The 22,389-nt window shown below is 38.8% G+C and overlaps 3 protein-coding genes and 1 pseudogene across 3 annotated transcripts; 3 read left to right on the forward strand and 1 right to left on the reverse strand.

Annotated features, from left to right (window-relative positions):
- Positions 1 to 1,020: 1,020 nt before the first annotated feature.
- On the reverse strand, positions 1,021 to 3,526 carry LOC136282340 (kynurenine formamidase-like; annotated as a pseudogene).
- A 301-nt stretch (positions 3,527 to 3,827) lies between these two features.
- LOC131780088 (tetratricopeptide repeat protein 28-like) lies at positions 3,828 to 11,520 on the forward strand. The gene is made up of 6 exons (XM_066170379.1): positions 3,828 to 3,950; positions 4,362 to 4,431; positions 4,750 to 6,475; positions 6,835 to 6,960; positions 8,400 to 9,895; positions 10,594 to 11,520. Exons 3-6 carry the CDS (start codon positions 4,991 to 4,993, stop codon positions 10,625 to 10,627), a joined length of 3,141 nt encoding a protein of 1,046 aa, XP_066026476.1. The 5' UTR covers positions 3,828 to 3,950; positions 4,362 to 4,431; positions 4,750 to 4,990; the 3' UTR covers positions 10,628 to 11,520.
- LOC136282196 (G-protein-signaling modulator 2-like) lies at positions 7,250 to 8,394 on the forward strand. The gene is made up of 3 exons (XM_066169516.1): positions 7,250 to 7,322; positions 7,372 to 8,237; positions 8,377 to 8,394. The coding sequence occupies exons 1-3, from the start codon at positions 7,250 to 7,252 to the stop codon at positions 8,392 to 8,394; spliced, it is 957 nt and encodes a 318-aa protein (XP_066025613.1).
- A 6,999-nt stretch (positions 11,521 to 18,519) lies between the features above and the next one.
- LOC136282621 (L-rhamnose-binding lectin ELEL-1-like) lies at positions 18,520 to 20,106 on the forward strand. Its single transcript, XM_066170302.1, has 2 exons — positions 18,520 to 18,606; positions 19,804 to 20,106. The coding sequence occupies exons 1-2, from the start codon at positions 18,520 to 18,522 to the stop codon at positions 20,104 to 20,106; spliced, it is 390 nt and encodes a 129-aa protein (XP_066026399.1).
- Positions 20,107 to 22,389: the final 2,283 nt, after the last annotated feature.

Genomic DNA, 22,389 nt, shown 5'->3' on the forward strand with positions numbered 1-22,389 from the left:
TGTACATGTATGCTTGTTATTAGACAACATATTTACACATCTCTGTAAGATAAAAAACACAAAAACTACTTGTCTTCTTTTTAGTTTTAACTGGTAGGTAAATTCTTTTTCTGATTTTCAAATGCAATTCAGTGTAAATAAAACAGAGACAATTTTCAAATGACAACCAATTCTGTTGTAGTCTGAAAAATTTACAAGTCCAGCTTATTTACATCGCTTGTAATTACATGTTAAAATCACTCGGTGTATTACTATTAGTAAATTACTACCAAAAAGACATAGCAACAAAGTCTAGGAAAAATTTACAGTGCTTATTTACACCAAACTACATGAGAGTGTGTGTTACTTGGTGATAATTTGCACTGGTGCAAAAACTTTGCACAGAAAGTGGACAGCAAAATGATGAGTATGCACTTTATTTGTAATTTCACCAGAACTTTGGTACTTTTTTTTTTCATATACATTGTTAGGGTGCAAAATTACAATCATTGACCCTCTCCTACCTTATGGCCCAACACACACAGCACAGAGATCAGACCACAGATAAGGCATCAACACAACTCTAAAAACACTAAAACAAAAAGGATCCAACAGAAACACATGCAAGGAAATTAATTTAAGCAAACTCTAATTAAAGCTGTGTGGAATAATTTACACTCATGTAACAAAATCAAAGTATCTCTTTCTAAATTTTGATAAACTTCAACTTTAGCAAGGAACAGACTACAACCCTAAAAATAATCTGATGACCTGACAGTATTGTAAAAAAGTGTATTTCCCATATTTTTTGTGTGTGCAAGAGGAACATGATGGGAAGTGAATTATTGCATCAGAGGGTCTATATTTTCAAGGGATGACAATTTCTGATCAGTGCATGTCCATCCAAAATCTTTTTGAGAGGCTGTTTTCAATCCAGTAGCAAGCAGCCAGGTAAATTTGAAGCAAACTTTTTGCACTACAAAGGATTTAAATCACTCAACACTGACTTTGAGTATCATCATGGCTGTCATCCATTTTTTTTGGTGACCAAATAAGGCAGCCTTAGCCTTCTGACCCCTAAGAGTGATTAGCATCTAATTTCTCCCTACAATATCTCCTTGCATCACACAGCAAGGTCATGAGAATAAAGGAAATGATCACCAACTTAAGATGCTCTGGATGTTAAACAAATTCTCCTTGTCAGCACCTTAGGGATGCATAGAGAACAGTACAGAGAATATGCATACTGATGTTTGGGTGTAAAGTGTTTATAAATAATTGATCATTCTTGTAAACCAGTCAATGAGAAAATAAATTGCTAATGTTTAATTATTTTAAAATTTAAATGATAATTACACACATTGCATTTTTGTTTTGTAGGTTATAATAATGTATCTGCATTTAGTAATAATTACTTGAAGGAACACCTTAAAAATGTTCTGGACAAAGCCAGTTTTCAAGGTAATTCCAATTTTTGACACTAGTTGCTGATTAAAATATTTTCTAAATTACGATACCAAGTAACTTGTGTAAAAAATAGCAGCAAAAATGTACATTTTCCCTGAGAGATCATGCTATCAGAATCATTAGTAAATTCAATCCATTAAGGTAATATTCAAGTTTAAATACTGAGCAAAACCTCTAAATATCAGCATAACTATGCATTATAATTTTTATAAACTCAGGGTAAATGCACAAGCCATTCACAAAGTGAAATTAAAGACTTGAGTTTGGACCTTTGACTCTTATTTCACTCCTTGCTGAGTTGATATTTCTGACAACTTTTAATTCTCCTGGCAGAGGAGATCATCACTATTCACCATGTTTTCAATCATGCTAAAGTGATCTACTCCTGGTAGCTCAAGCAAAGAACACTGAACATTATGACTTTTTAATATTTCAACAAATTCTTTAGCCTGTTGATGAAATTCTGGGGAACCATGCTCTTCCGTCACAACCAAAATAGGGCATAGCAATGTTGGTGACATCTTTAGCAAAATGTGTTGAGGACTGATTTGTGCAGCAGATTCCTCTGTCAGTTTTAATGCATCATTAACATAAGTATTTACAACAGGTACCAAATCAAAAACTCGTGATAACAAGAACATACCACAAATGGCTTGTCATATTGAAGGATCTTTGCTCCAGTCTGACACCATCATCATAGCACACAAATGTGCCCCAGCTGAATGGCCACACAAGAACAGTTTGGACTTTGGAAACCTGGTATTGCTATATTTTTGACTGCTGGCTTTATTTCACTCACCATCTGATTCAAGCTCGCTTCTGGTGCAAGGCTATAACCCACCACTGCCACAACACAAACCAGCTTTAGTCCATGATTTACTAACAAAGCTGTAAATCTTCCTGCTCCCTACTTGCCAGTACCTGCCATGAACAAACAGTACTACTGGTGCACTGCCACTATTTTTTTTAACAGATCCAGCTGTGTCATCATTTTCTTGAGAAGGATAAAATATATCCATCTTCGCTTTTTTTACCATTATACACTCAGTTCACAGAGAGAATTATTGCAAGTAATTTCACTGTAGCTAGTGCAGATGTTTACATGGTAATCTGCTACTTCTCCTGGGTCCATTCGCTTATTCCACATGCTTGGAGAATAATACTGTGCCAGCCACTCATTCTTTTCCTCATCCATGTTTGAAACATTCAATGAGAAGTACACTAGCCTGCACTTCAAAAAGTTTTTTGGAGAGTTCTCAAGGAAAATCTCACAACTCTTCACTAGTTCTAAAGACATTCAGAAATTACCAAAGACATCCCAAAGAGTTCTAACACAACCTCATCTCAAGAGAAAGCATGATCATTGACTTCTCTCTTCTTTAACTGGTGCAGGATTTTTTAATCAATGCATTTTTAGAAAGGTGTTGGTTGATGCAAGACTGTAATTGTGGAAGGTTTTTGTTCCAAGTAAGAGCTGGTGAGTATGAGCTGTGAGCTGGCTAGTGATCGTATTAAGGCCTGTAAGAGTCTTTCTTTGTGTCTTTGGAAAACACAGTGACATTTCGCTTTTAATGGTTTTTTAGTTATCTAGATGTGGGAATACTACTGCAGAGCACACAGATGGGGAAAGACAGGGATCGAAATTCTTAATGTATTACAGCCATACCAAAGGCAAGAAGTCAGGACCAGATAGGCAATAATAAAATGCTGGCAATTGGATATTTCCCAATATCATTGCTAATTTTAAGATCACTGCAAGCACGAGAACAATCCTGTTTGTAGTATATAAACGGTAGAAGAGAAGGTTGAACAAGTTAAATTAAACTTTTCAGCGTTTCATCTCACTCACTTAGAAAACAGTTGTGATTTACTGACTGACCCTACTGCCTTCTTGTTTCCATTCCAACTAGCTATGTTATTTTAGGAGGCCAGAATGTTTAATCGAACTGAACAATTTTAATACCTCGTTAGTAACCTAAATCACTTAAGTTAAACCGAAAATCACTCCGAAAGGCACTTTAATATCTAGGGAATGAATTAAGAACCTAGAACTTACCACAAAAATGTCCAAAAATCTTCAAATGCCTCAGCTTTCTGGGAAGAGGAACACGAGACATGGTGAACTGAGGCGAGTCAAGAAGAAATGAGGGGAGGGGAGGGGAGGGTAAGGTTGATCGCCGTTTCCATTTTCTGTAGCTAAGGTTGTTCGCTTCTCCCAAAATGAGGCAAAAGCTTACTTTGAAAACTTCGGAACACGATCAGAAAGAAATTTTGATGAACTCTCTTTCCAGTCGATAAATGTTCTATTATGACGTGACAATGAACAATGAGGGTGTTTGGAAACATCGTCACGTGACGCATTTCCCCCCAGCAAACTTTCACTTTCGAAGCGAAGAACACGGCAAGTACTGTCTGTTCCGTTTGTTCTATATTATAGTAATTTTACGACTCATGCATCAGTTTTTGGTTCATTTTAAATGACTAAAGCGTAATCTGTTAATACGGTGAGTTATTTCCTCGATGAATCTCCAATATCCACGTTGTGGTCGCCTAAATAATTACGGTGGAAGGAAAACAATGGCGTCAACCGAGTCAAAGAAAAATTTCAGAGAATCTGATATATCTATCTCCCGTTGTTCCTTGAAGTGCTCTATACATAAAAATCCATAGATAAAGATAAAAGAAGGTCGATTTCCGCCTTGTCATCCAGTCTAGCGTTCAATCCGCGAGTTCGTTTCCTGACCAGCGGCTGGCTGATAGAGGCTAGACATAGATTTACGTCGGAGTTGGGCCTCGAGATTCATGTTTATTTGTTTAAGACCTTGATTACGCTGGAGAATTTCTCCCTTTTCGAATTCATAATAGGTGTTTTGTGTTGTAACTTGTTAATAAAACAACCTGCATTTTTTTCAAAGGGAAAGTCGTGCCTCAGCATCGCTTTTATCTGGTTTCAATCACAAGGCCAAGAAATTTGAGACAGTTCTTGTAAGTAACATTATTGTGGTGAAACTGTAAGTTTATCATGTTAACAGCTTCTTTTGATTTCAAACCAAATGTTTGAATTCATCGGCTGATTTTGATCCCCAATTCCTCGCTAATTACAAAAACTTTCTAAAACATGAATAATTATGATATATAAGAGTAAGTCAAGCGAAATCAAATACATCAGGCTAATGAACCTGTTATGACAGAAAGAAATTTTGGTAAGCTACCTGCTTTCAGAATCGACCGCATTTCTTCAGTAAGAAACAATTAAATTGAGAGGCTGCAAACGGATCTAACACAGTTGAATTAAATCCTCAGATGAAAGCTGTCTCATTCATTTCAATCGAACAATCAGGAAAAGTTCGTAAAGGTCAACTCAGGATGACTTATGGCAAACTTCTCTGTGGCCTGGACTCTAGCTATACTTTTAACAGTTGGCACTTCTCTGTAAAAAGTGAAAAGTATTGAATCAAGCGGTTGCAAACGGATCGAACAAAGTTTAATTAAATCCTTACGCTGTCGCATTCATTTCATTCGAACAATCGGCAAAAGGTCGAAAATGGACAACGTAGAAGAACTTATAGCAACCTTCTCGATGATTATAGGGTTAGTGGTTGCCACCTTCTTCCTGAACACTGGTCGTGGCTTACAAGCCATGATGTTAGGCGAAGAATGTTTGATCTTTCTAAAATCTAACGAGCTGAAAAAGAAGACCTCTTTCCAATTTACCATGGGAATCAATATGTTAATGTTCAAGGCGGCTTGCATGGCTTCCAGTTACACGTCTGCAGAAAGATATGCCAAGGAACTTCTTGAACTGCACTGTGCCTCTGGTGACATAATCGAAAGAGGAAAAATTACTTTAATACTGGGAAAGATATATCAGAGCCAAAATGAATTTGAAAAGGCAAAAAAATATTATCTGAAGGCAATTGATATGACGCAATGTACTGCTGACAAACAAACGGAGGCAGATTGTTACTTTGCGATAGGACATTTATTTTATTCGCGTGATGAATATCACAAAACTAAGGAGTATTTCGAAAAAGCACTGGCGATCACGGTGTCCTCTGGTGACAGAATTAGGGAAGCTATCATTTACGGAAACCTAGGTACAGTCGTTCAGTCGCTAGGGGAATACGACAAAGCTGAGAAATATTACAAGAAAGCACTTGCAATCAGAAATGAAATTGGCGACAGAAAGGGAGAAGCAGCTGACTACGGAAACTTAGGAACATTGTTTCAGTCACTGGGTGAATACAAAAGGGCTAAAGAATACACAGAGAGAGCACTTGCAATCAGAAAGGAAATTGGCGACAGAAAGGGAGAAGCAACTGACTACGGAAACTTAGGAACATTGTTTCATTCACTGGGTAAATACGAAAAGGCTAAAGAATACACAGAGAAAGCACTTGCAATCACAAAGGAAATTGGCGACAGAAAGGGAGAAGCAACTGGCTACGGAAACTTAGGAACATTGTTTCATTCACTGGATGAATACGAAAAGGCTAAAGAATACACCGGAAAAGCACTTGTAATCAGAAAGGAAATTGGCGATAGAAAGGGAGAAGCAGATGACTACGGAAACTTAGGAACATTGTTTCATTCACAGGGTGAATACGAAAAGGCTAAAGAATACATCAAGAAAGCACTTCCAATAAGAAAGGAAATTGGCGATAGAAGAGGAGAAGCAGCTGACTACGGAAACTTAGGATCACTGTTTCACTCACTGGGTGAATACAAAAAGGCTAAAGAATACACCGAGACAGCACTTGCAATCAGAAAGGAAATTGGTGACAGAGAGGGAGAAGCAGCTGATTACGGAAACTTAGGATCATTGTTTTATTCACTGGGGGAATACGAAAAGGCTAAAGAATACACCGACAAAGCACTTGCAATCAGAAAGGAAATTGGCGACAAAAAGGGAGAAGCAGCTGACTACGGAAATTTAGGAACATTGTTTCATTCACTGGGTGAGTATGAAAAGGCTAAAGAATACATCGAGAAAGCACTTGGAATCAGAAAAGACATTGGCGACAGAGGGGCGAAGCAACTGGCTACGGAAACTTAGGAACATTGTTTCATTCACTGTGTGAATACGAAAAAGCTAAAGAATACACGGAGAAAGCACTTGCAATCAGAAAGAAAATTGGCGACAGAAAGGGAGAAGCAGCTGACTACGGAAACTTAGGAACATTGTTTCAGTCACTAGGTGAATACGAGAAGGCTAAAGAATACACGAAGAAAGCACTTGCAATAAGAAAGGAAATTGGCGACAGAGAGGGAGAAGCAGCTGACTACGGAAACTTAGGATTATTGTTTCAGTCACTCTGTGAACACAAAAAGGCTAAAGAATACACACAGAGAGCACTTGCAATCAGAAAGGAAATTGGCGATAGAAAGGGAGAAGCAACTGACTACGGAAACTTAGGAACATTGTTTCACTCATTGGGTGAATACGAAAAGGCTAAAGAATACACCAAGAAAGCACTTGCAATTACAAAGGAAATTGGCGATAGAAAGGGAGAAGCAACTGACTACGGAAACTTAGGATCACTGTTTCAGTCACTCTGTGAATACAAAAAGGCCAAAGAATACACCAAGAAAGCACTTGTAATCAGAAAGGAAATTAGCGACAGAGAGGGAGAAGCAGCTGACTACGGAAACTTAGGGACATTGTTTCACTCACTGGATGAATACGAAAAGGCTAAAGAATACACCGAGAAAGCACTTGCAATCAGAAAGAAAATTGGTGACAGAAAAGGAGAAGCAGCAGACTACGGAAACTTAGGAACATTGTTTCACTCACTGGGTGAGTATGAAAAGGCTAAAGAATACACCGAGAAAGCACTTGCAATCAGAAAGGAAATTGGCGACAGAAAGGGAGAAGCAACTGACTACGGAAACTTAGGAACATTGTTTCATTCAATGGGTGAATACGAAAAGGCCAAAAATACACCGAGAAAGCACTTGTAATTAGAAAGGAAATTGGCGACAGAAAGGGAGAAGCAGCTGATTACGGAAACTTAGGAACATTGTTTCACTCACTTGATGAATACGAGAAGGCTAAAGAATACACCGAGAAAGCACTTGCAATCAGAAAGGAAATTGGTCTCAGAGATGGAGAAGCAGCTGACAACGGAAACTTAGGAACATTGTTTCACTCACTGGGTGAATACGAAAAAGCTAAAGAATACACCGAGAAAGCACTTGCAATCAGAAAGGAAATTGGCTGTAGAAAGGGAGAAGCAACTGACTACGGAAACTTAGGGTCACTGTTTCACTCACTGGGTGAATATGAAAAGGCCAAAGAATACACCGAGAAAGCACTTGAAATCAGAAAGGCAATTGGCAACAGAAAGGGAGAAGCAGCTGACTACGGAAACTTAGGAACATTGTTTCACTCACTGGGTGAATACGAGAAGGCTAAAGAATACACCGAGAAAGCACTAGCAATCAGAAAGGAAATTGGCGACAGAAAGGGAGAAGCAGCCGACTACGGAAACTTAGGAACATTGTTTCAATCACTGGGTGAGTATGAAATGGCTAAAGAATACACCGAGAAAGCACTTGCAATCAGAAAAGAGATTGGCGACAGAGGGGGAGAAGCAACTGGCTACGGAAACTTAGGAACATTGTTTCAATCACTGGGTGAGTATGAAAAGGCCAAAGAATACACCGAGAAAGCACTTGCAATCAGAAAAGAGATTGGCGATAGAGGGGGAGAAGCAACTGGCTACGGAAACTTAGGATCATTGTTTCATTCACTGTGTGAATACGAAAAGGCTAAAGAATACACCGAGAAAGCACTTGCAATTAGAAAGGAAATTGGCGACAGAAAGGGAGAAGCAACTGACTACGGAAACTTAGGAACATTGTTTCATTCACTGGGTGAACTTGACAAAGCTGAAGTACATTTTAGCAAGGCTCTCTCAATTTGTAAAGTCATTGGACATAATATGAGTGAGTTAAAAACTCTTTGTGGTCTAACGGTTTTGAAGTTGGATCAATCTAATTTCCAAGAAGCGTTTTTATATCTATCACGATCCATTGCAAAATTCGAAAAGTTGCGAAACTTCTTAAAAGACAATGATTGCTTCAAAATATCTTTGATGGAGGAGCATGGTGCCTTTCCCTATAAGACGCTCAGTAAATTGGCTTCTTTTACCGAGAATCCTGAACTTTCTCTTTACGTTGAGGAACTCAGACGGGCAAGAGCCCTTGCGGACTTGATGACGGCTAAATATTCTCCTAAACAGGCCCAGTTTTCAGATGATCCACAATCATTGTTTAGCATCTATGATATCATTAAAAGAGAAGCAAATTGTACTTTTGTTTACCTTTCGGTTGATGATGAAGATGTACGGATTTGGATTCTCAAAACAAGCGGACAGATTCTTTTCCGGCGTAAAAAGGGAATGGCGTCAGACAGTTTTGGAAATGCCGGGTCAGTCCCCAACCTGAAAGTGCTCTTTTCGGAGAGTTTCCGCCACTTTGCTATCCTACCCACAGAGAATTACGAAGATCGCTCTTTAAATGACGAACCTGTTCCAAAGTTATCTGGTGATGTTAAGCGATCGCCTCTATCCCACGATGAAACTGAGGATATGAAAACACGTCTGCGTTTGTTCTACAAGCTAATTATCGCTCCTGTGGCCGATTTATTGAAAGAACCTGAAATTATCATTGTCCCTGACAGCTGTATGTACCAAGTGCCATTTGCAGCCTTACTCGACGAAGAAGGAAGATATTTGTCTGACAAATTCAGGATCCGCATCGTTCCTTCTTTGAAGGTCCTTAAGCTCTTTCAGGATAGTCCTTCAAACTATCACAGTAAGACTGGGGCACTGATAGTGGGTGAACCTGAGGTGAGAGAAGTGATTTACAGGGGAGAACAAATTGTCCTCGTTCCATTACCGAAAGCAAGAGAAGAAGCCGAGATGATTGGAAATATGTTTGGCGTCGTCCCATTGTTAGGAAGAAGTGCAACAAAGGAGGCGGTTCTGGAACAGATGAAGTCAGTTGCGTTGATACATTTTGCGGCTCACGGAAATCCCGATCGAGGAGAAATAGCACTTTCCCCCGTCAGTACTACTAACAATACTCCACAGGAAGAAGAATACCTTTTGACGATGGCTGATGTATCAAAAGTTCAACTTCGAGCTAAACTGGTAGTTCTAAGCTGTTGTCACAGTGGGTGCGGAGAGATCAAAGTCGAAGGAGTAATTGGAATCGCTCGAGCCTTCTTAGGATCCGGTGCTCGGTCGGTGTTGGTGGCGCGGTGGGCCTTGGACGACGAATCAACGGAGCAGTTCATGAAATGTTTCTACGAACACTTGTTCCGTGGTGAGAGTGCCAGTGAATCTCTTCACGAGGTCAGAAAGTGGATGAGAGGTAACCCCAAGTACTCTGAAGTGAAAAAATGGGCTCCGTTCATGCTGATTGGAGATAATGTCACATTGAGGTAAGTTTTAAGGAAAAGGGGAAAGGTTTGTATTAAAAAAAAACCGCATTAAAAATGACACTCGGGATGGGAATCTACTGAGGCCTAAATCTACTTTTTATGACATGTCAGAAGGAACCAGGACTTAAGTTTAAAATCAACAACTTTGTAGCAAGTCAGGGACACTCTCGGTTTTGGTTGAGCCTGTTTATTGATGTTATCTTAGAGTGTAAAGGAAGACATTGTACGGCGCATTTTCTCAAAATCGAACGATTTAGAAAAGTAACTTAAAAGACTCACGCGCCCCCCCCCCCCCTCATTTATTTCATGTTATGGAGTAAAGAAAGTATATAAGCTGGTTATAATAAAGGAAGGATTCGTGTTGTATCTCATGTAGTTCCCTGATGTATTTTTGCTATTGTTGGAAAGACGAACGAGACAAATGGAAGAGTATCTTAAATGACGGCAGGCGATAAGTTACTGATAGACGTAGAGGGTCTTAATTCTAAATCGAGCTTTTGCGAGTAAATTTTCTCAATTCCGCGTCAAATTTCCTTACCAAAAGCCTCGCAGTATCTGAAGTTCACAGCGACTAAACCTGTCATAACCGCAGAAATTCTTGGAAGAAATATATTGAATTGACCTAACAATTACTTTACCGACGAATCAATTCAAGATTTTTCAACTACTTTGGTCATATTGTAAGTCTTATCTTACAGGAAAGAAGACATAATCTGCAAAGTTCAAAACTGATCAGCAAATCCTGCACTCTGAGTGAAGCTGACCTCTTTGAGGACCATCATCTTTGCCTCTACCGTATGAAACAGAACATTTCGTGTGATATAACCGAATTTTTTTTTCGTTGTTTTTTTTTTAGCAAAGCAGTTAATAGTATTTAGGATTTCTCTTTAGCAGTCAGGCATGTTTGTCACTAAAATGTTAGGAGCAATTTTCGTGAGAAGCCCTCTATTGTCTACACAACCTGAACAATAAGTTTTTACAACTGGGACGAGTCAGTGACATTTTAATAATCTAACGAAAAGGTTCAATGTCATTGTGATTTAAGAGCCAGAATGGTTCTTTAGCCTTTTCGCAAAGAAAAATAACCGATATCTAGAAATTTAGGATAAACATTTTTTTCAGAGGTTTTCCAGTATACGTTTTTTCATTCTGTAAGCGAGATACCTTGAAATATTAGACGTTTTAAGGCTGGAACGAACTTTGGAATCGATTCGTCGAAAAAACGCATCGTTCGTTAGTTTAGCTAGTCATTGTAGACTTTTAGAATACTTCAAAAGTTAACCCCATCTACATATGAATCATGGGGCCAGCGATACAACTGGACAATTCAATCATCAAATACTAATTTTGTTCAACAGGTCACTCGACCATTCTGTTTTTATTGTAATGTGTCAGATTGGAGTTTCCGGTACCTTGAATAAAAGCTAGTTAATTTTTAACCTCATTGTAGGACTAGTTACAATAAGGAAGCTGAGCCCAGCTATATATCGAACAAGGGGCCAGAAATTCAATCATAGTATTCTGTTATCAAACACAGATTTTGTTGAATGGGTCACTGGACCATTCGTTTTAATTGTCATCGGTTACATTTTAATTTCTTATATCATAAATAAAAGCACATGTTACCCGGACATAAAGTTTTAGTTTTTGTCATTAATCTCGCTCTGTAGGGGTTTAGTCGAGATAATTTTAACGAAGCCGTGTATTTTGTCGGGTCTTTACCAACTCAAATGCTAAGAAGAAAAAACAGGGCTGCAGTATTTTATTGTTCAAATGAAACCCATGTTACAAGTGAGAATGGCTTTTGACATTGTAAGCGACAAACCTCAACAAATGAAAGTCGTTTTTAACACGTTTATGCGAAGGCACATGCAATCCGACTTCACGTGATCAGCAACACAGGACCAACCGGAATTAGTACTGTATCATTACATCCTTGAATCTGTAAAATTGTGGGACAAAAGTCTGACCTGACACAAAGTTGTGACGCTTCCACTCAAATCCGACCACGTCTCCTCTGTATATTTACATTTTCCATTCATCCAAACCGTGTTGTTTGAATCGTTTACGTGATATTTCGAAAGTTTGTCTCTGTTAAACCGCAGGAGTTTCATTATTGTAAAAGTGAAATTTCGGTGAACAAAACCATTTGCAAATGTCTTGCATCTTTAACTACCGACGCGACTGTATTGCTTTAGTCTCCTTCTTGACCAAAAGTTGCAAGTTCCGTCAGTTGAGACGTTTTTGCTTTGCATCACTGTAAAGAGCGTTATTTGCCAACTGAAATACTTTATCAGCGTGTTTCTTGCAGCCCTCGTCACAATCTCTTGGTATGTTAATGGCAATGTTCACCTGATGATGGCTTTCCTGTCGCTGCTCGTTAATTTTAACCTTTTGATAATTCACTCCAAACGAAGGGATGCCGCTGTTTTGAAACCTTAGATTTAATCCAAAGCTTCTGATTTGCTTGTTCGATTGCTTTTTTCCGTTTTTACGTCTTGCGCTATTTCACGAGCAAATCTTTTTTCTGTGTACGAGTTTTTCCTGGATTGTAGATAACTTGCTTCGTTCCAGGATCAAACATTGCAGGCACAAGCTCACAAGACGCCATTAGAACCCTTCCTTGTCTGAAAACGCATAGAAGAAGAACAATTTTAAACCAGCAAAACTCAGAAAGCGAAGCAGGAGCCATTGCTGGGAATTAGTTGTAGCAGTGAGACCTGAAAACAGAAAGTAATTTACACAAGATCTGTTGCGTGACCTTGATAAACCGGAAACGGCTCTTCAGGGAAGCTTCCCAGTGAGGAAAAACAAGAGAACACCGCCTTCATGTATGCTATGCATAGGGTAAAAACCCATTTCTTTGCGCTCAAACCCTTTGCAACAACCTGCTCTGTCAAATCAAGGCGAGGATGAGTCCCGGAGATGCCAGGGAAACCCTTCCTTGATCTATAGACACAGAATACGGACGGTTTCCAATCCGACATTGTCCGGAAAGTGCTGTAACAGCGTGAATACAGAATCAAAGCAATTCATGGAATCTGCGTAAAAACTGTTGAGTGACGTTTGATAAACGAGAAGCTTAGTAATAGGCTGGATAGGTACGGGATTTTTTCCCAGAAATAACACAAAGAAGTGTTTAACCCCACGAACCAGCTGTTGCTCATCTTTTTTTTCGAGTCAAACTTTTAAAGAAAAGCTTGTATGATGCCAGTGAGATTCATCCTGGTATAGAAATTCAAAGAATGAGAATGATTTTAAACCAAAAAAATTCAGCGAGGGAAAGCAATTCGTAGAGTTTACGTAATATCTGTTGCGTGACCTTTGATAGAAAAAAGCGGAAGCTGAGTCATTTTCACCCAGTGGGAATTTTCCATGAAGTGAGAGTGTAAAAGTTCAATAATAAATTATGAAAAACACTTTCTTCGAATAGAAACCTCTTCCTCTACTCAGTCACATTTACTACAAGATGAGGAAATCTACTTGGGTTCTACTCATGATCATCTGTTTGATTGTGATCGCTTGTGCACCAGACGAGAGTTCCGGTTTCGTTCGCAGAGCTCTAAAGAAGGTAGAAAAAACTGTGAGAAAAGTCGTCTTCAAACCAGTGAAAAAAGTCTTCAAGGAGGTGGTAGAAAAACCAGTTAAGTCTGTGTTAAGAGCCGTAGGACTCAAGAAGGTTCGTAAGACATACAGAGAATTCCAAAAAGAGGTGGTCCATTCTCGAGTGACTTTCACTTAAGATTCCTACCAAGTTGAGAAAATCAACCCGTGCCCTAACGGACAACATGATCTACTGAAAACAGAGCAGCCAGTTGAGACTCACTTTGAAGACAACGTGGTCATTATACAGAACAGTTATTGCCGAAAATGCGGACAGCATTTCTTCCACACAAAACATAAGGATGAGCTTTAAAACGCAAGACTGAACTTTAAACCAGCGGGACATTCGTCATGAATTAAATCAAGAATGAAATGTTGTTAATTATTTCGTTATCTCCGAAGAGCTGGAAATTGTTCACTGAGTGTCATTAAAAAATAAATAGCAACCTCTGTTCGTTAAAAATACATTAATTCCAATTCCTTTTTTTTTCTGACAACTCGTACTTGCGATTAACTAGAATTTGAATAAATTCCAGTTCGTTAACTTTTTCGGATCGTTAAGATGTCATGGACTTTTTTATCATACTTATTAATATAGGAGCCTTTGCGTCCACAATTCTTTCTTTTTTCCTGGAAAAACTGTAAGAACATCGCTCTTGTATCGGTCGATGTACTATTAATGAAGATTGTGTAACTCTTAAGTTTATAACTTCTCGGTAGCCTGCAAATTGTCCCCCATTGTCTCTGTACAAGCCAAGTGAGGCACACAGTTAGAATATTCAGCCTAGCTATATCGTTTTGGCTCCCATCGCAGTTTTGCAGCTTTTTAAGAAAGCTGCAATGCAATGTCCTGCAATGAGAATTGATGCACACTACTGATCAATGGTCTGGAATATTTCTTTACAGTTCTACGCTCAGCCTGACTCAGGTCAGCTGTTGGTATTGAGAAGCGATGGCCTGTGTAAGGAGCGGTTGTAATACAGGACTTAGTGCAGTAACTTGGTTGATTTGACCGAGCGTCATAAAAAAACCATTCCTGTCGCCATTCCACATTTCGAACAAACTGTTACGGCACTTTTGATTGACAGCCGTTTAGATATCTCCACTGACCCACGGTCTTTGCTTGAAGAAACAGTTATTCCAAGAAGTCTGCTATTTTTTATTGTGATCCATATGACGGAAATGTGCAGAAATTGTCGCGACGCCGAATCCCTCTTCGCGGAAGTCATGTCGATGACTCGGGCAGCTGTATGTCGTCTCCAGAACAAGAAAAAGGAGAAAGAATTTGCGTAGCACTTGATATCCGATCATGATTATTAGTCAGTCGAAAACCTTTGCTATTCCGGGGCGGACCCGTTCCTACCACGAAGTCGAGATAAGTCCTCTAAGACTTCAATGCCATAAATAGTGAACTACGGTCCTGCGCAAACGAAAGGAAATCAGTTAGTAAGGTGAACTAAGAGTAAAGTTCACCTAAAGAGAAATTTCTCGGAACGGTCAGTCTCCAATCATGTATAGTTGATTGTGTTACTTATCTTCGCCTTCTGCGACCCCAGTCACTCAAGCGTTTTCCTGTCGAGTGTAGCATGCAGGGCCGTGGCTTTACCGCTACATCGTGGTGTAAAGGGTCCATGAAATGCGATCGGCCCCGTCCCTTTTCCGGTCAACGCGCGCAGGAGTAATTCTCAATAACTGCGACCAGGTGTTAACTGGGAACCGCGAACAGTGTAGCTCTGCAAGAGTCGGCGGTCTCTCGCGTACTTGGCCCCGCCCCCACCCCCTCCCTCTCCTATTCCCCCCCCCCCCCCCTCCACAGCAACCGGAAAAGAAAACGCCTGACTTCAGGTTAGTTACTCCGAATTCCCGAGATCTGAAATTTTAAAAGAATTATAGCATAACAACACAAAATTTAAGTATCACCATGTTGTTCCACCCTTTCAAAACCTTTTTTTAAAACAGTTCTCTATTTCTTTCCTTGTTCCTATTTTCATGATCACAGATTTTTTCCACTGAATTTCTAGTCTCTTTGCATCCATTTTACTCCTTATGAGAAAAGAAGAAATAGAGAGCTGACTAAAGTATATGTACAGTAAATCATGGAGACACTTAACATTTTGGACGAAACCATTCGACTCGGAGACCAGTAAGTCGGGCGGGAAAAGTTAACAATTAACCACAACTCAAACCTCAGGACAAATTATTTGATCACCGATATTCAAGTGTTAGAAACTTAGAGTGGAATTCCAATTCTGTCTGTAATCATACTTGTGATAAACAAAATCGTACGACCGCGAAGAGGGAGTCCGATTTGTTAATCACGAGAGTGATTACAGACAGAATTGGACGACACGAAGTCCTGTTACAACTTAATCAAAACTATGACAGAATTTGAGAAAGAAACTATAAATGAATTACACGTTTTCATAAGAAAAATTAGCTCGGCGAAATGCGAGACAACAGCGCGCGCAATGACGCGTCCTGTCCACTTACAAAGGCATGACGTATTAATTGTTCCTTTAACTGTCCTATTACATTGTCTAATTACAAGCATAACGCGCGCTCTATCCTATTAATGCTCAAATCGAGCAGATGATAACCAATCACATTCAAGAATTTTGTTGTAGTTTTGATTGAGCCCCTAAATTTGTTCAGACTGGTGATCCTTGGGTAATCAACCGATTTCTAACAAAACTTGATAATACCAACTTTTTTCTTCACAGATCACAATCCCAGAAGGAAATGATAACGATTCGGAGAATGTTGACAAATTATGTTCTGACGGAATGGCTTCCACAGCTCTCGAGTCAACCCATTCAAATACAGAAGAGCCTAGCATAGAAACTTCCTCTTTCCAGACTGACCAATTGGAAGTGGCGTCCGCAAATGCATCAAGTAATGCACAGATGACTCCGAAAAGATGCCAGTCAAAAGAGCGTCCCTGAGGTGTAGTCAGAAAAAATTGTCTACTTTAAAGAAGACAAGGAAATCATTAGCATTTGGGAGGAAGGAGAATGAAATTAACGGATCGAGGAAACCGCTGACCTTGGAAAATCGACAGCTGAAGTTGCAGGCCTTAACTTCAATCAAGGTAACTAATGCCTGGATATCTTTTGGTGAGAACCATATAATTATTGGAAAGGGGTTTAATTGCAATCAAAGCAGTTGTTTGAAAATCTAAGGAACCATGCGATGTAAAGCAGTATGCCCAAATTCTCAAAACCAGTCTGGTATTTCGTTGGTTTTTCTTCACTGCAGTCTAGAACTGAATTGGTAAACTTGCGTCATCCTCTCAGACTGTAACATTCAGCACTGAAACCAATCGTGATTGTCTATATGTACTAAGCTTGGCAACTTTTTTATTTTATTGGAGACGCGTCTGACAGAAACGCGTAAGCATAAAAGTTATGATAGACTTTCACAAGGTACATGTAGGGCAAATTCCAACAGGAAGAACACTGGAGCGTTAAGTTTATCGACGATCTATCTTACCTGAGCGCTGAAAAATCTTGCAAAGAAGTTTAACTTCATTACCAACTGATTATTTCCTTGTTATTTGGTGTAAAAAAACTGCTGTTTTCACTTTTAGAGGGATCTAAAATCGAAAACAGCGGGAATCCACTTCAGAAGGAACGAAGGCGGATAGCAGACGAAGAAAGGCTGTCACCTCTAAAAGGATTTATTTCCCTCAAAGGTAACAATCGATTGTGCAAACTTACGCTTTATCGAGGTTCTTTCTTTCAGTGGTCTCTACATCCGGGGAATGAAATCTTAACAAGCTTTAAGAGCTTGGCAGGTAATTAGTGTTAACAACTGGGTTGAAAACGTAAATTAGCCACCGTAAAGGGTAAAAAAGCTGACGTTTCGAGCGTTAGCCCTTCGTCAGAGCTTGCCCATCATAAAAGTCTCCTGCTAGGCTTTGAACAGCTCCATCCCTTACCATTCCCTCCCCCCCTCCCAAACTTTTTGTTTCAGGTTTACAAACGTTTCGTTTCGAGTGAGCCGTCTTTAAAGCGTATCGCTCTTGAAATACCCCCGCACCGACGGTGCAACACAATTTCTTTAGATTTTCAAATACATGTAAAGGAAGCGATAGCATTTACTATAAATTTGACAACACTGCCCTCGTTAGTGAGTACTGAAGGCCTCCTTTCTAAGCACCGGTATTTCTACTGTTTGCAGTTTTGTACGCCGGTTATATAACTGGTAAAAATTAATCAAGTGCAATTTTCATTTTTAGGTTTACTAGGGAATGATTCAACCGAACAGAACTGATGAATAAGTCTAGTTTTTCCCTTTACTCCAGTGTTGCCTTAAGTAAGAATTACTTGATGAATTACTTGAAAGAACATTGCTATTGAATATTACAACAAACATAGATACTCTCTCTCTTTTGACATTGTTCTTGGATTTATAAAGTTAATTCTGACAGTGAAACAATAGAGATATCTGTAAATCATTTATTTGTTTCGCCTCAAGCAAATACATATGTTTTGTAACGGAGACACGCGTCTTGCATCAATTTGATAATTAATTTTTGGTTTAAATTCGAGCCTTCTCATTAACCAAACGCATAGTTCAACTTCAAATAAAACCAAAAGAATATGAACTGATATTCTTTAGATAAAACCATTACTGAGTGCAGTCAGAAGCACACAAAAACAAACTCATAGAGGTACAAATAAACAATGTTCTCTTTGTAATAATCCCTTTATTCGATGGCTCATCGATCGATTTAGGATTTTAATTAATTTGTAATCACACGTTTTCGAATACAATTTGCACTTTTTCAAAACATATACAAGTCAGTTATATTTATCTCAAACTGCAAAGAAAATTGATGGACTCCGATAATGAGAAGAGTCGAAATTAAAGGCATTCAGTCACGCCGCAGTTGACGCCGAGAGTGTTTTGGCTAGCGATACCACGATGAATATCCAGTTTAAAAATTGTCTCACCAATCATAAGGGAGCTGTTTTCTCTATATGATTAGCAGAGGCCTTGCACAGAGAATCCTTGTAAAAATGGCGGGTCCTGCTTCCCAACTTTCAATGAGGAGGAATACAGCTGCAATTGCGCCTCAGGATACAGTGGGAAACGTTGTGAGATGGGTGAGTTAAAAGCGTGGAAAATTGTGGGTGTTGTCAAAATTCAGTGGGGTTCATCACAGCAACAAAGTGAATATTAATCAAAGGCACTAAAATATTCCTTAATTTCAACTGACCCAAGCAAACACGCACACGTTTGCAGTTAAAGGATTATAAGCTTCATACCCAGCTTAGGGCATTTAAAGGATGTAATTTTCTTAATCTCTTCTGCAGCAATTATTTTTTGTTATCTCGGACCTTGAGGTAAAGGATAATGATCCCCTGTTATCTTCCTTAGATGCGATATAATCCATAGGGGTTACAACCAACCCCTCCCCTCCCCCTACTTTAATCACAGCATTTTAACAGGTTTCTCTCGTAATTCGCCCAGCTAGCACTTTCTTATGCTCCTGGTTTGCGGTATTATACCCAAGATAAAAACACGAAAACCCTACTTAGAAATCAAAATTGCAATTTTTCATCCTGTTCCAGACGTTCAGTGAGTAACATGAGGCGCGATAGCAAACGGCGCGATTTAATCTCAGAAGGGTATTCGATAGATCCTACGGTGTAACTGTAACCACTACCGCTTGGCCGTGGAAGGTCTGGGTACGAGACTACCGTGCGATAGTAGCCAAGAAGTGAAAAAAAGAGGGAGGCTTTGGTCGGATCGCTTAATGAACCCGACCGAGTCCTTTCTCGTTTTAAGCTCTAACACTGCTGGGACCTGCTATCGCGGCTGATTTCACCACAGGGAGCCCAGGCTCTCTACAAGAGGGTAATAGGGGAGTTGAGACTCATTGCTATGGGGACAGGTTTCTCATTCCACTACTGCTTGTTGAGAGCCCAGCTAAAACTCGGTGAAATGGCCTGAAATCACTACCAGAGAAGGAACATAACACAAACAAAAACAAAAAAAATTACATGAAGATTAGAGTTTATTTGCTTCATTATCTACAGAGTTACGGAGCAGAGGATTGAACTAAGGGAGAGCTTGGGTACCCTGTGCTTTCACAGCGTTTATCCCGCCGAATGCCTGGAACAAGTTACACACCCCTCAATAAGGATTCCAGTGCACATTACAAAATGAAAAATTAATAGATAAATAAATAGCTTGAATAACAAAGATTGAAAATGAGAAATAAAACTAACTCCTTCATAATGAATTGAGCAATGCTGAGCCATCAAAAATTTTGAATGGTTAATTCTGCTTTGACACAGATGCCAACAACTTTTTCAACAGGTCACCTTTTAATCTGCGAGGGTGAATCTGGCCAACTGAGATGCAACAAAGAGGGAAAGATAAACGTTCTGTCTGCAAACTATGGCAGGCTAGACTCTCACTCATGTCCTCACTGGATGACTACTGACACCAACTGCCACTCAGGGAATTCTCTTTCTCAAGTGCAGCAAATCTGCCAAAGTAATTCTACCTGTGAGCTGGAAGCAACTAATGTGTTTTTTGGAGGTAATCCATGCATGGGAACATATAAGTATCTATTTGTTGAATATCAATGTCAATGACACTTGACGTTCAGAAAATTTAAGGTAACTTAACCCTTAAAGTCTTAAGATCTGACTCTTAACTCTCCCCTCCAACTACTACACAGGTCCTTGAAAATAAATCATGAGAATTTGGTGGTAGATCAAGACTACTAACTCCTTTCTGATAACTTTGAGTATTTTCATCTCCAGTTGGCTGGATAATGTGTGGATGTTACAGGGAGAAGTTACATGTTAATCACTGATGGGAGTTAAAGGGTTAAGAGACTTAATCTCAGACAATCCAAAGTCTGTAACTAAAGTCTTTAACCCTTTAAGCCCCCAAGATCTCATTTAGTAATTCTCCTTACTGTCTGCCACATAGTTCTTGTGATGTTAGTTTCAAGAATTTGTTATTGGATCAACTAATAATCCCCTAATTAATATTTCTCTTTATTCTCATTTCATGTCTGCTTTATATTGTATTGATGTTGTAAGGAGAAATTCTGTCTTGGTCACATATGGGAGTTCAAGGGTTAAGGACATTAAAGATAATTATTTTGAACAGAGCAGCAGGCAACATGTTATCAAGTAGCCAGCAGAACTCTGGCAGTTGCCGGCTTGTTTTGAAACCCCTGCCTAATACTCTACAGCAGAGCTATCAACAGCAATATCTTTGCACATATGAGCATATGTAAATAAATATATGCATGTTATGGGTATTAAATTTATTATTATGCAGTCAGGCAATAAACATTGTAAGTGACAGACTCCCAAGCAAACAATTTTATGTGGACAATTAGTGTAAGTTATATCAATTAAAGTTGATCACAGTCAAACACTGGATGAAAGGTGACCTAAGCTTGAAAAAATACAGGCTCAACTGGTAACATAGGTACCTCTGATATTTACCTCTGCAAGATAAAAAAACAACAAAAACTACTTGAATTCTTTTGGTGTAGGTAATAACATGACTTCAAGCGCAATTCAGTGTAAATAAACACAAGAACAATTTTCAAAGACAACCAAAATTTGTACTCTGAAAAATTTACAAGTACTTATTTACAACAAATTACATGTTAAGAAATCATGTTATTACTAAGTAATATTTACACCAAAAAAGCATAGCAGAAAGTCAGGACAGACAAACGGTTGAGAGTGTGCACTTTATTAGTAATTTGCACTGGTGCAACAACTTTGCACTTGTGTTGCATGATAAATGCACTAGTTTTCAGTCAACCAGAAGCAGGTACTTTTTCCATATACATTGTTAGGGTGCAATATTACAATCATTGACCCTGTCCTTCCTTATGGCCTGACACACACAGCACAGAGATCAGACCACAGATAAGGCCTCAACAACTACTCTAAAAACACTAAAACAAAAAGGATCCAACAGAAACACATGCAAGGAAATTAATTTAAGCAAACTCTTAATTAACTCTAAATTTACCCAACTGACTTTAGAGGAACAGACTACAACCCTAAAAAATAATCTGATGCCCTGACAGAATTTAAAAAAATGTTCTTCCCATATTTTTTGTGTGTGCAGGGGGAAAATGATGGGAAGTGTGTTGTTGCATCAGAGGGTCTATAATTTTCAAGGGATGACAATTTCTGATCAGTGCATGTCCATCCAAAATCTTTTTTGAGAGGCTGCTTTCGATCCAGTAACAAGCAGCCATGTTGAAGAAACTTTTTGCACTACAAAAGAACTTTAATCTCTCAAAACTGATTTGAAAGCCATCATGGCTGTCATCCATTTGTTTTGGTGACCAAATAAGGCAGCCTTAACCCTCTGACCCCTAATTGAATCCCATAGCAAGGTCACAAGAATAAAGGATATGATCACCAACTTAAGATGCTCTTGATTGTTAAACAAATAATTGTCAGCACCTTAGGGATGCATAGAGAACAGTACAGAGAATATGCATACTGATGTTTGGGTGTAAAGTGTTTATAAATAATTGATCATTCTTGTAAACCAGTAAATCAGGAAGTAAATTTCAAATGTTTCATTATTTAAAATTTCAATGATAATTACACACACAGCATCTTCATTTTGAAGGTAGTAAAAAAAAATATGTATCTGCATTTAGTAATAATTACTTGAAGGAAAACCTTAAAAATGTTCTGGAAAAAGCCAGTTTTCAAGGAAATTTTGCCTTTGACACTTATTGCTAATTAAAATATTTTCTTAATTATGATTTCAAGTACATGTAACTTGTGAAAAAAAAAATAGCAGCAAAAATGTACATTTTCCCTGAAAGATCATGCTATCAGAATCATTAGTAAATTCAAGTTTAAATACTGAACAAAACCTCT

The sequence above is a fragment of the Pocillopora verrucosa genome, chromosome 7 (genome assembly GCF_036669915.1).
Source record: "Pocillopora verrucosa isolate sample1 chromosome 7, ASM3666991v2, whole genome shotgun sequence".
Classification (NCBI taxonomy): domain Eukaryota; kingdom Metazoa; phylum Cnidaria; class Anthozoa; order Scleractinia; family Pocilloporidae; genus Pocillopora; species Pocillopora verrucosa.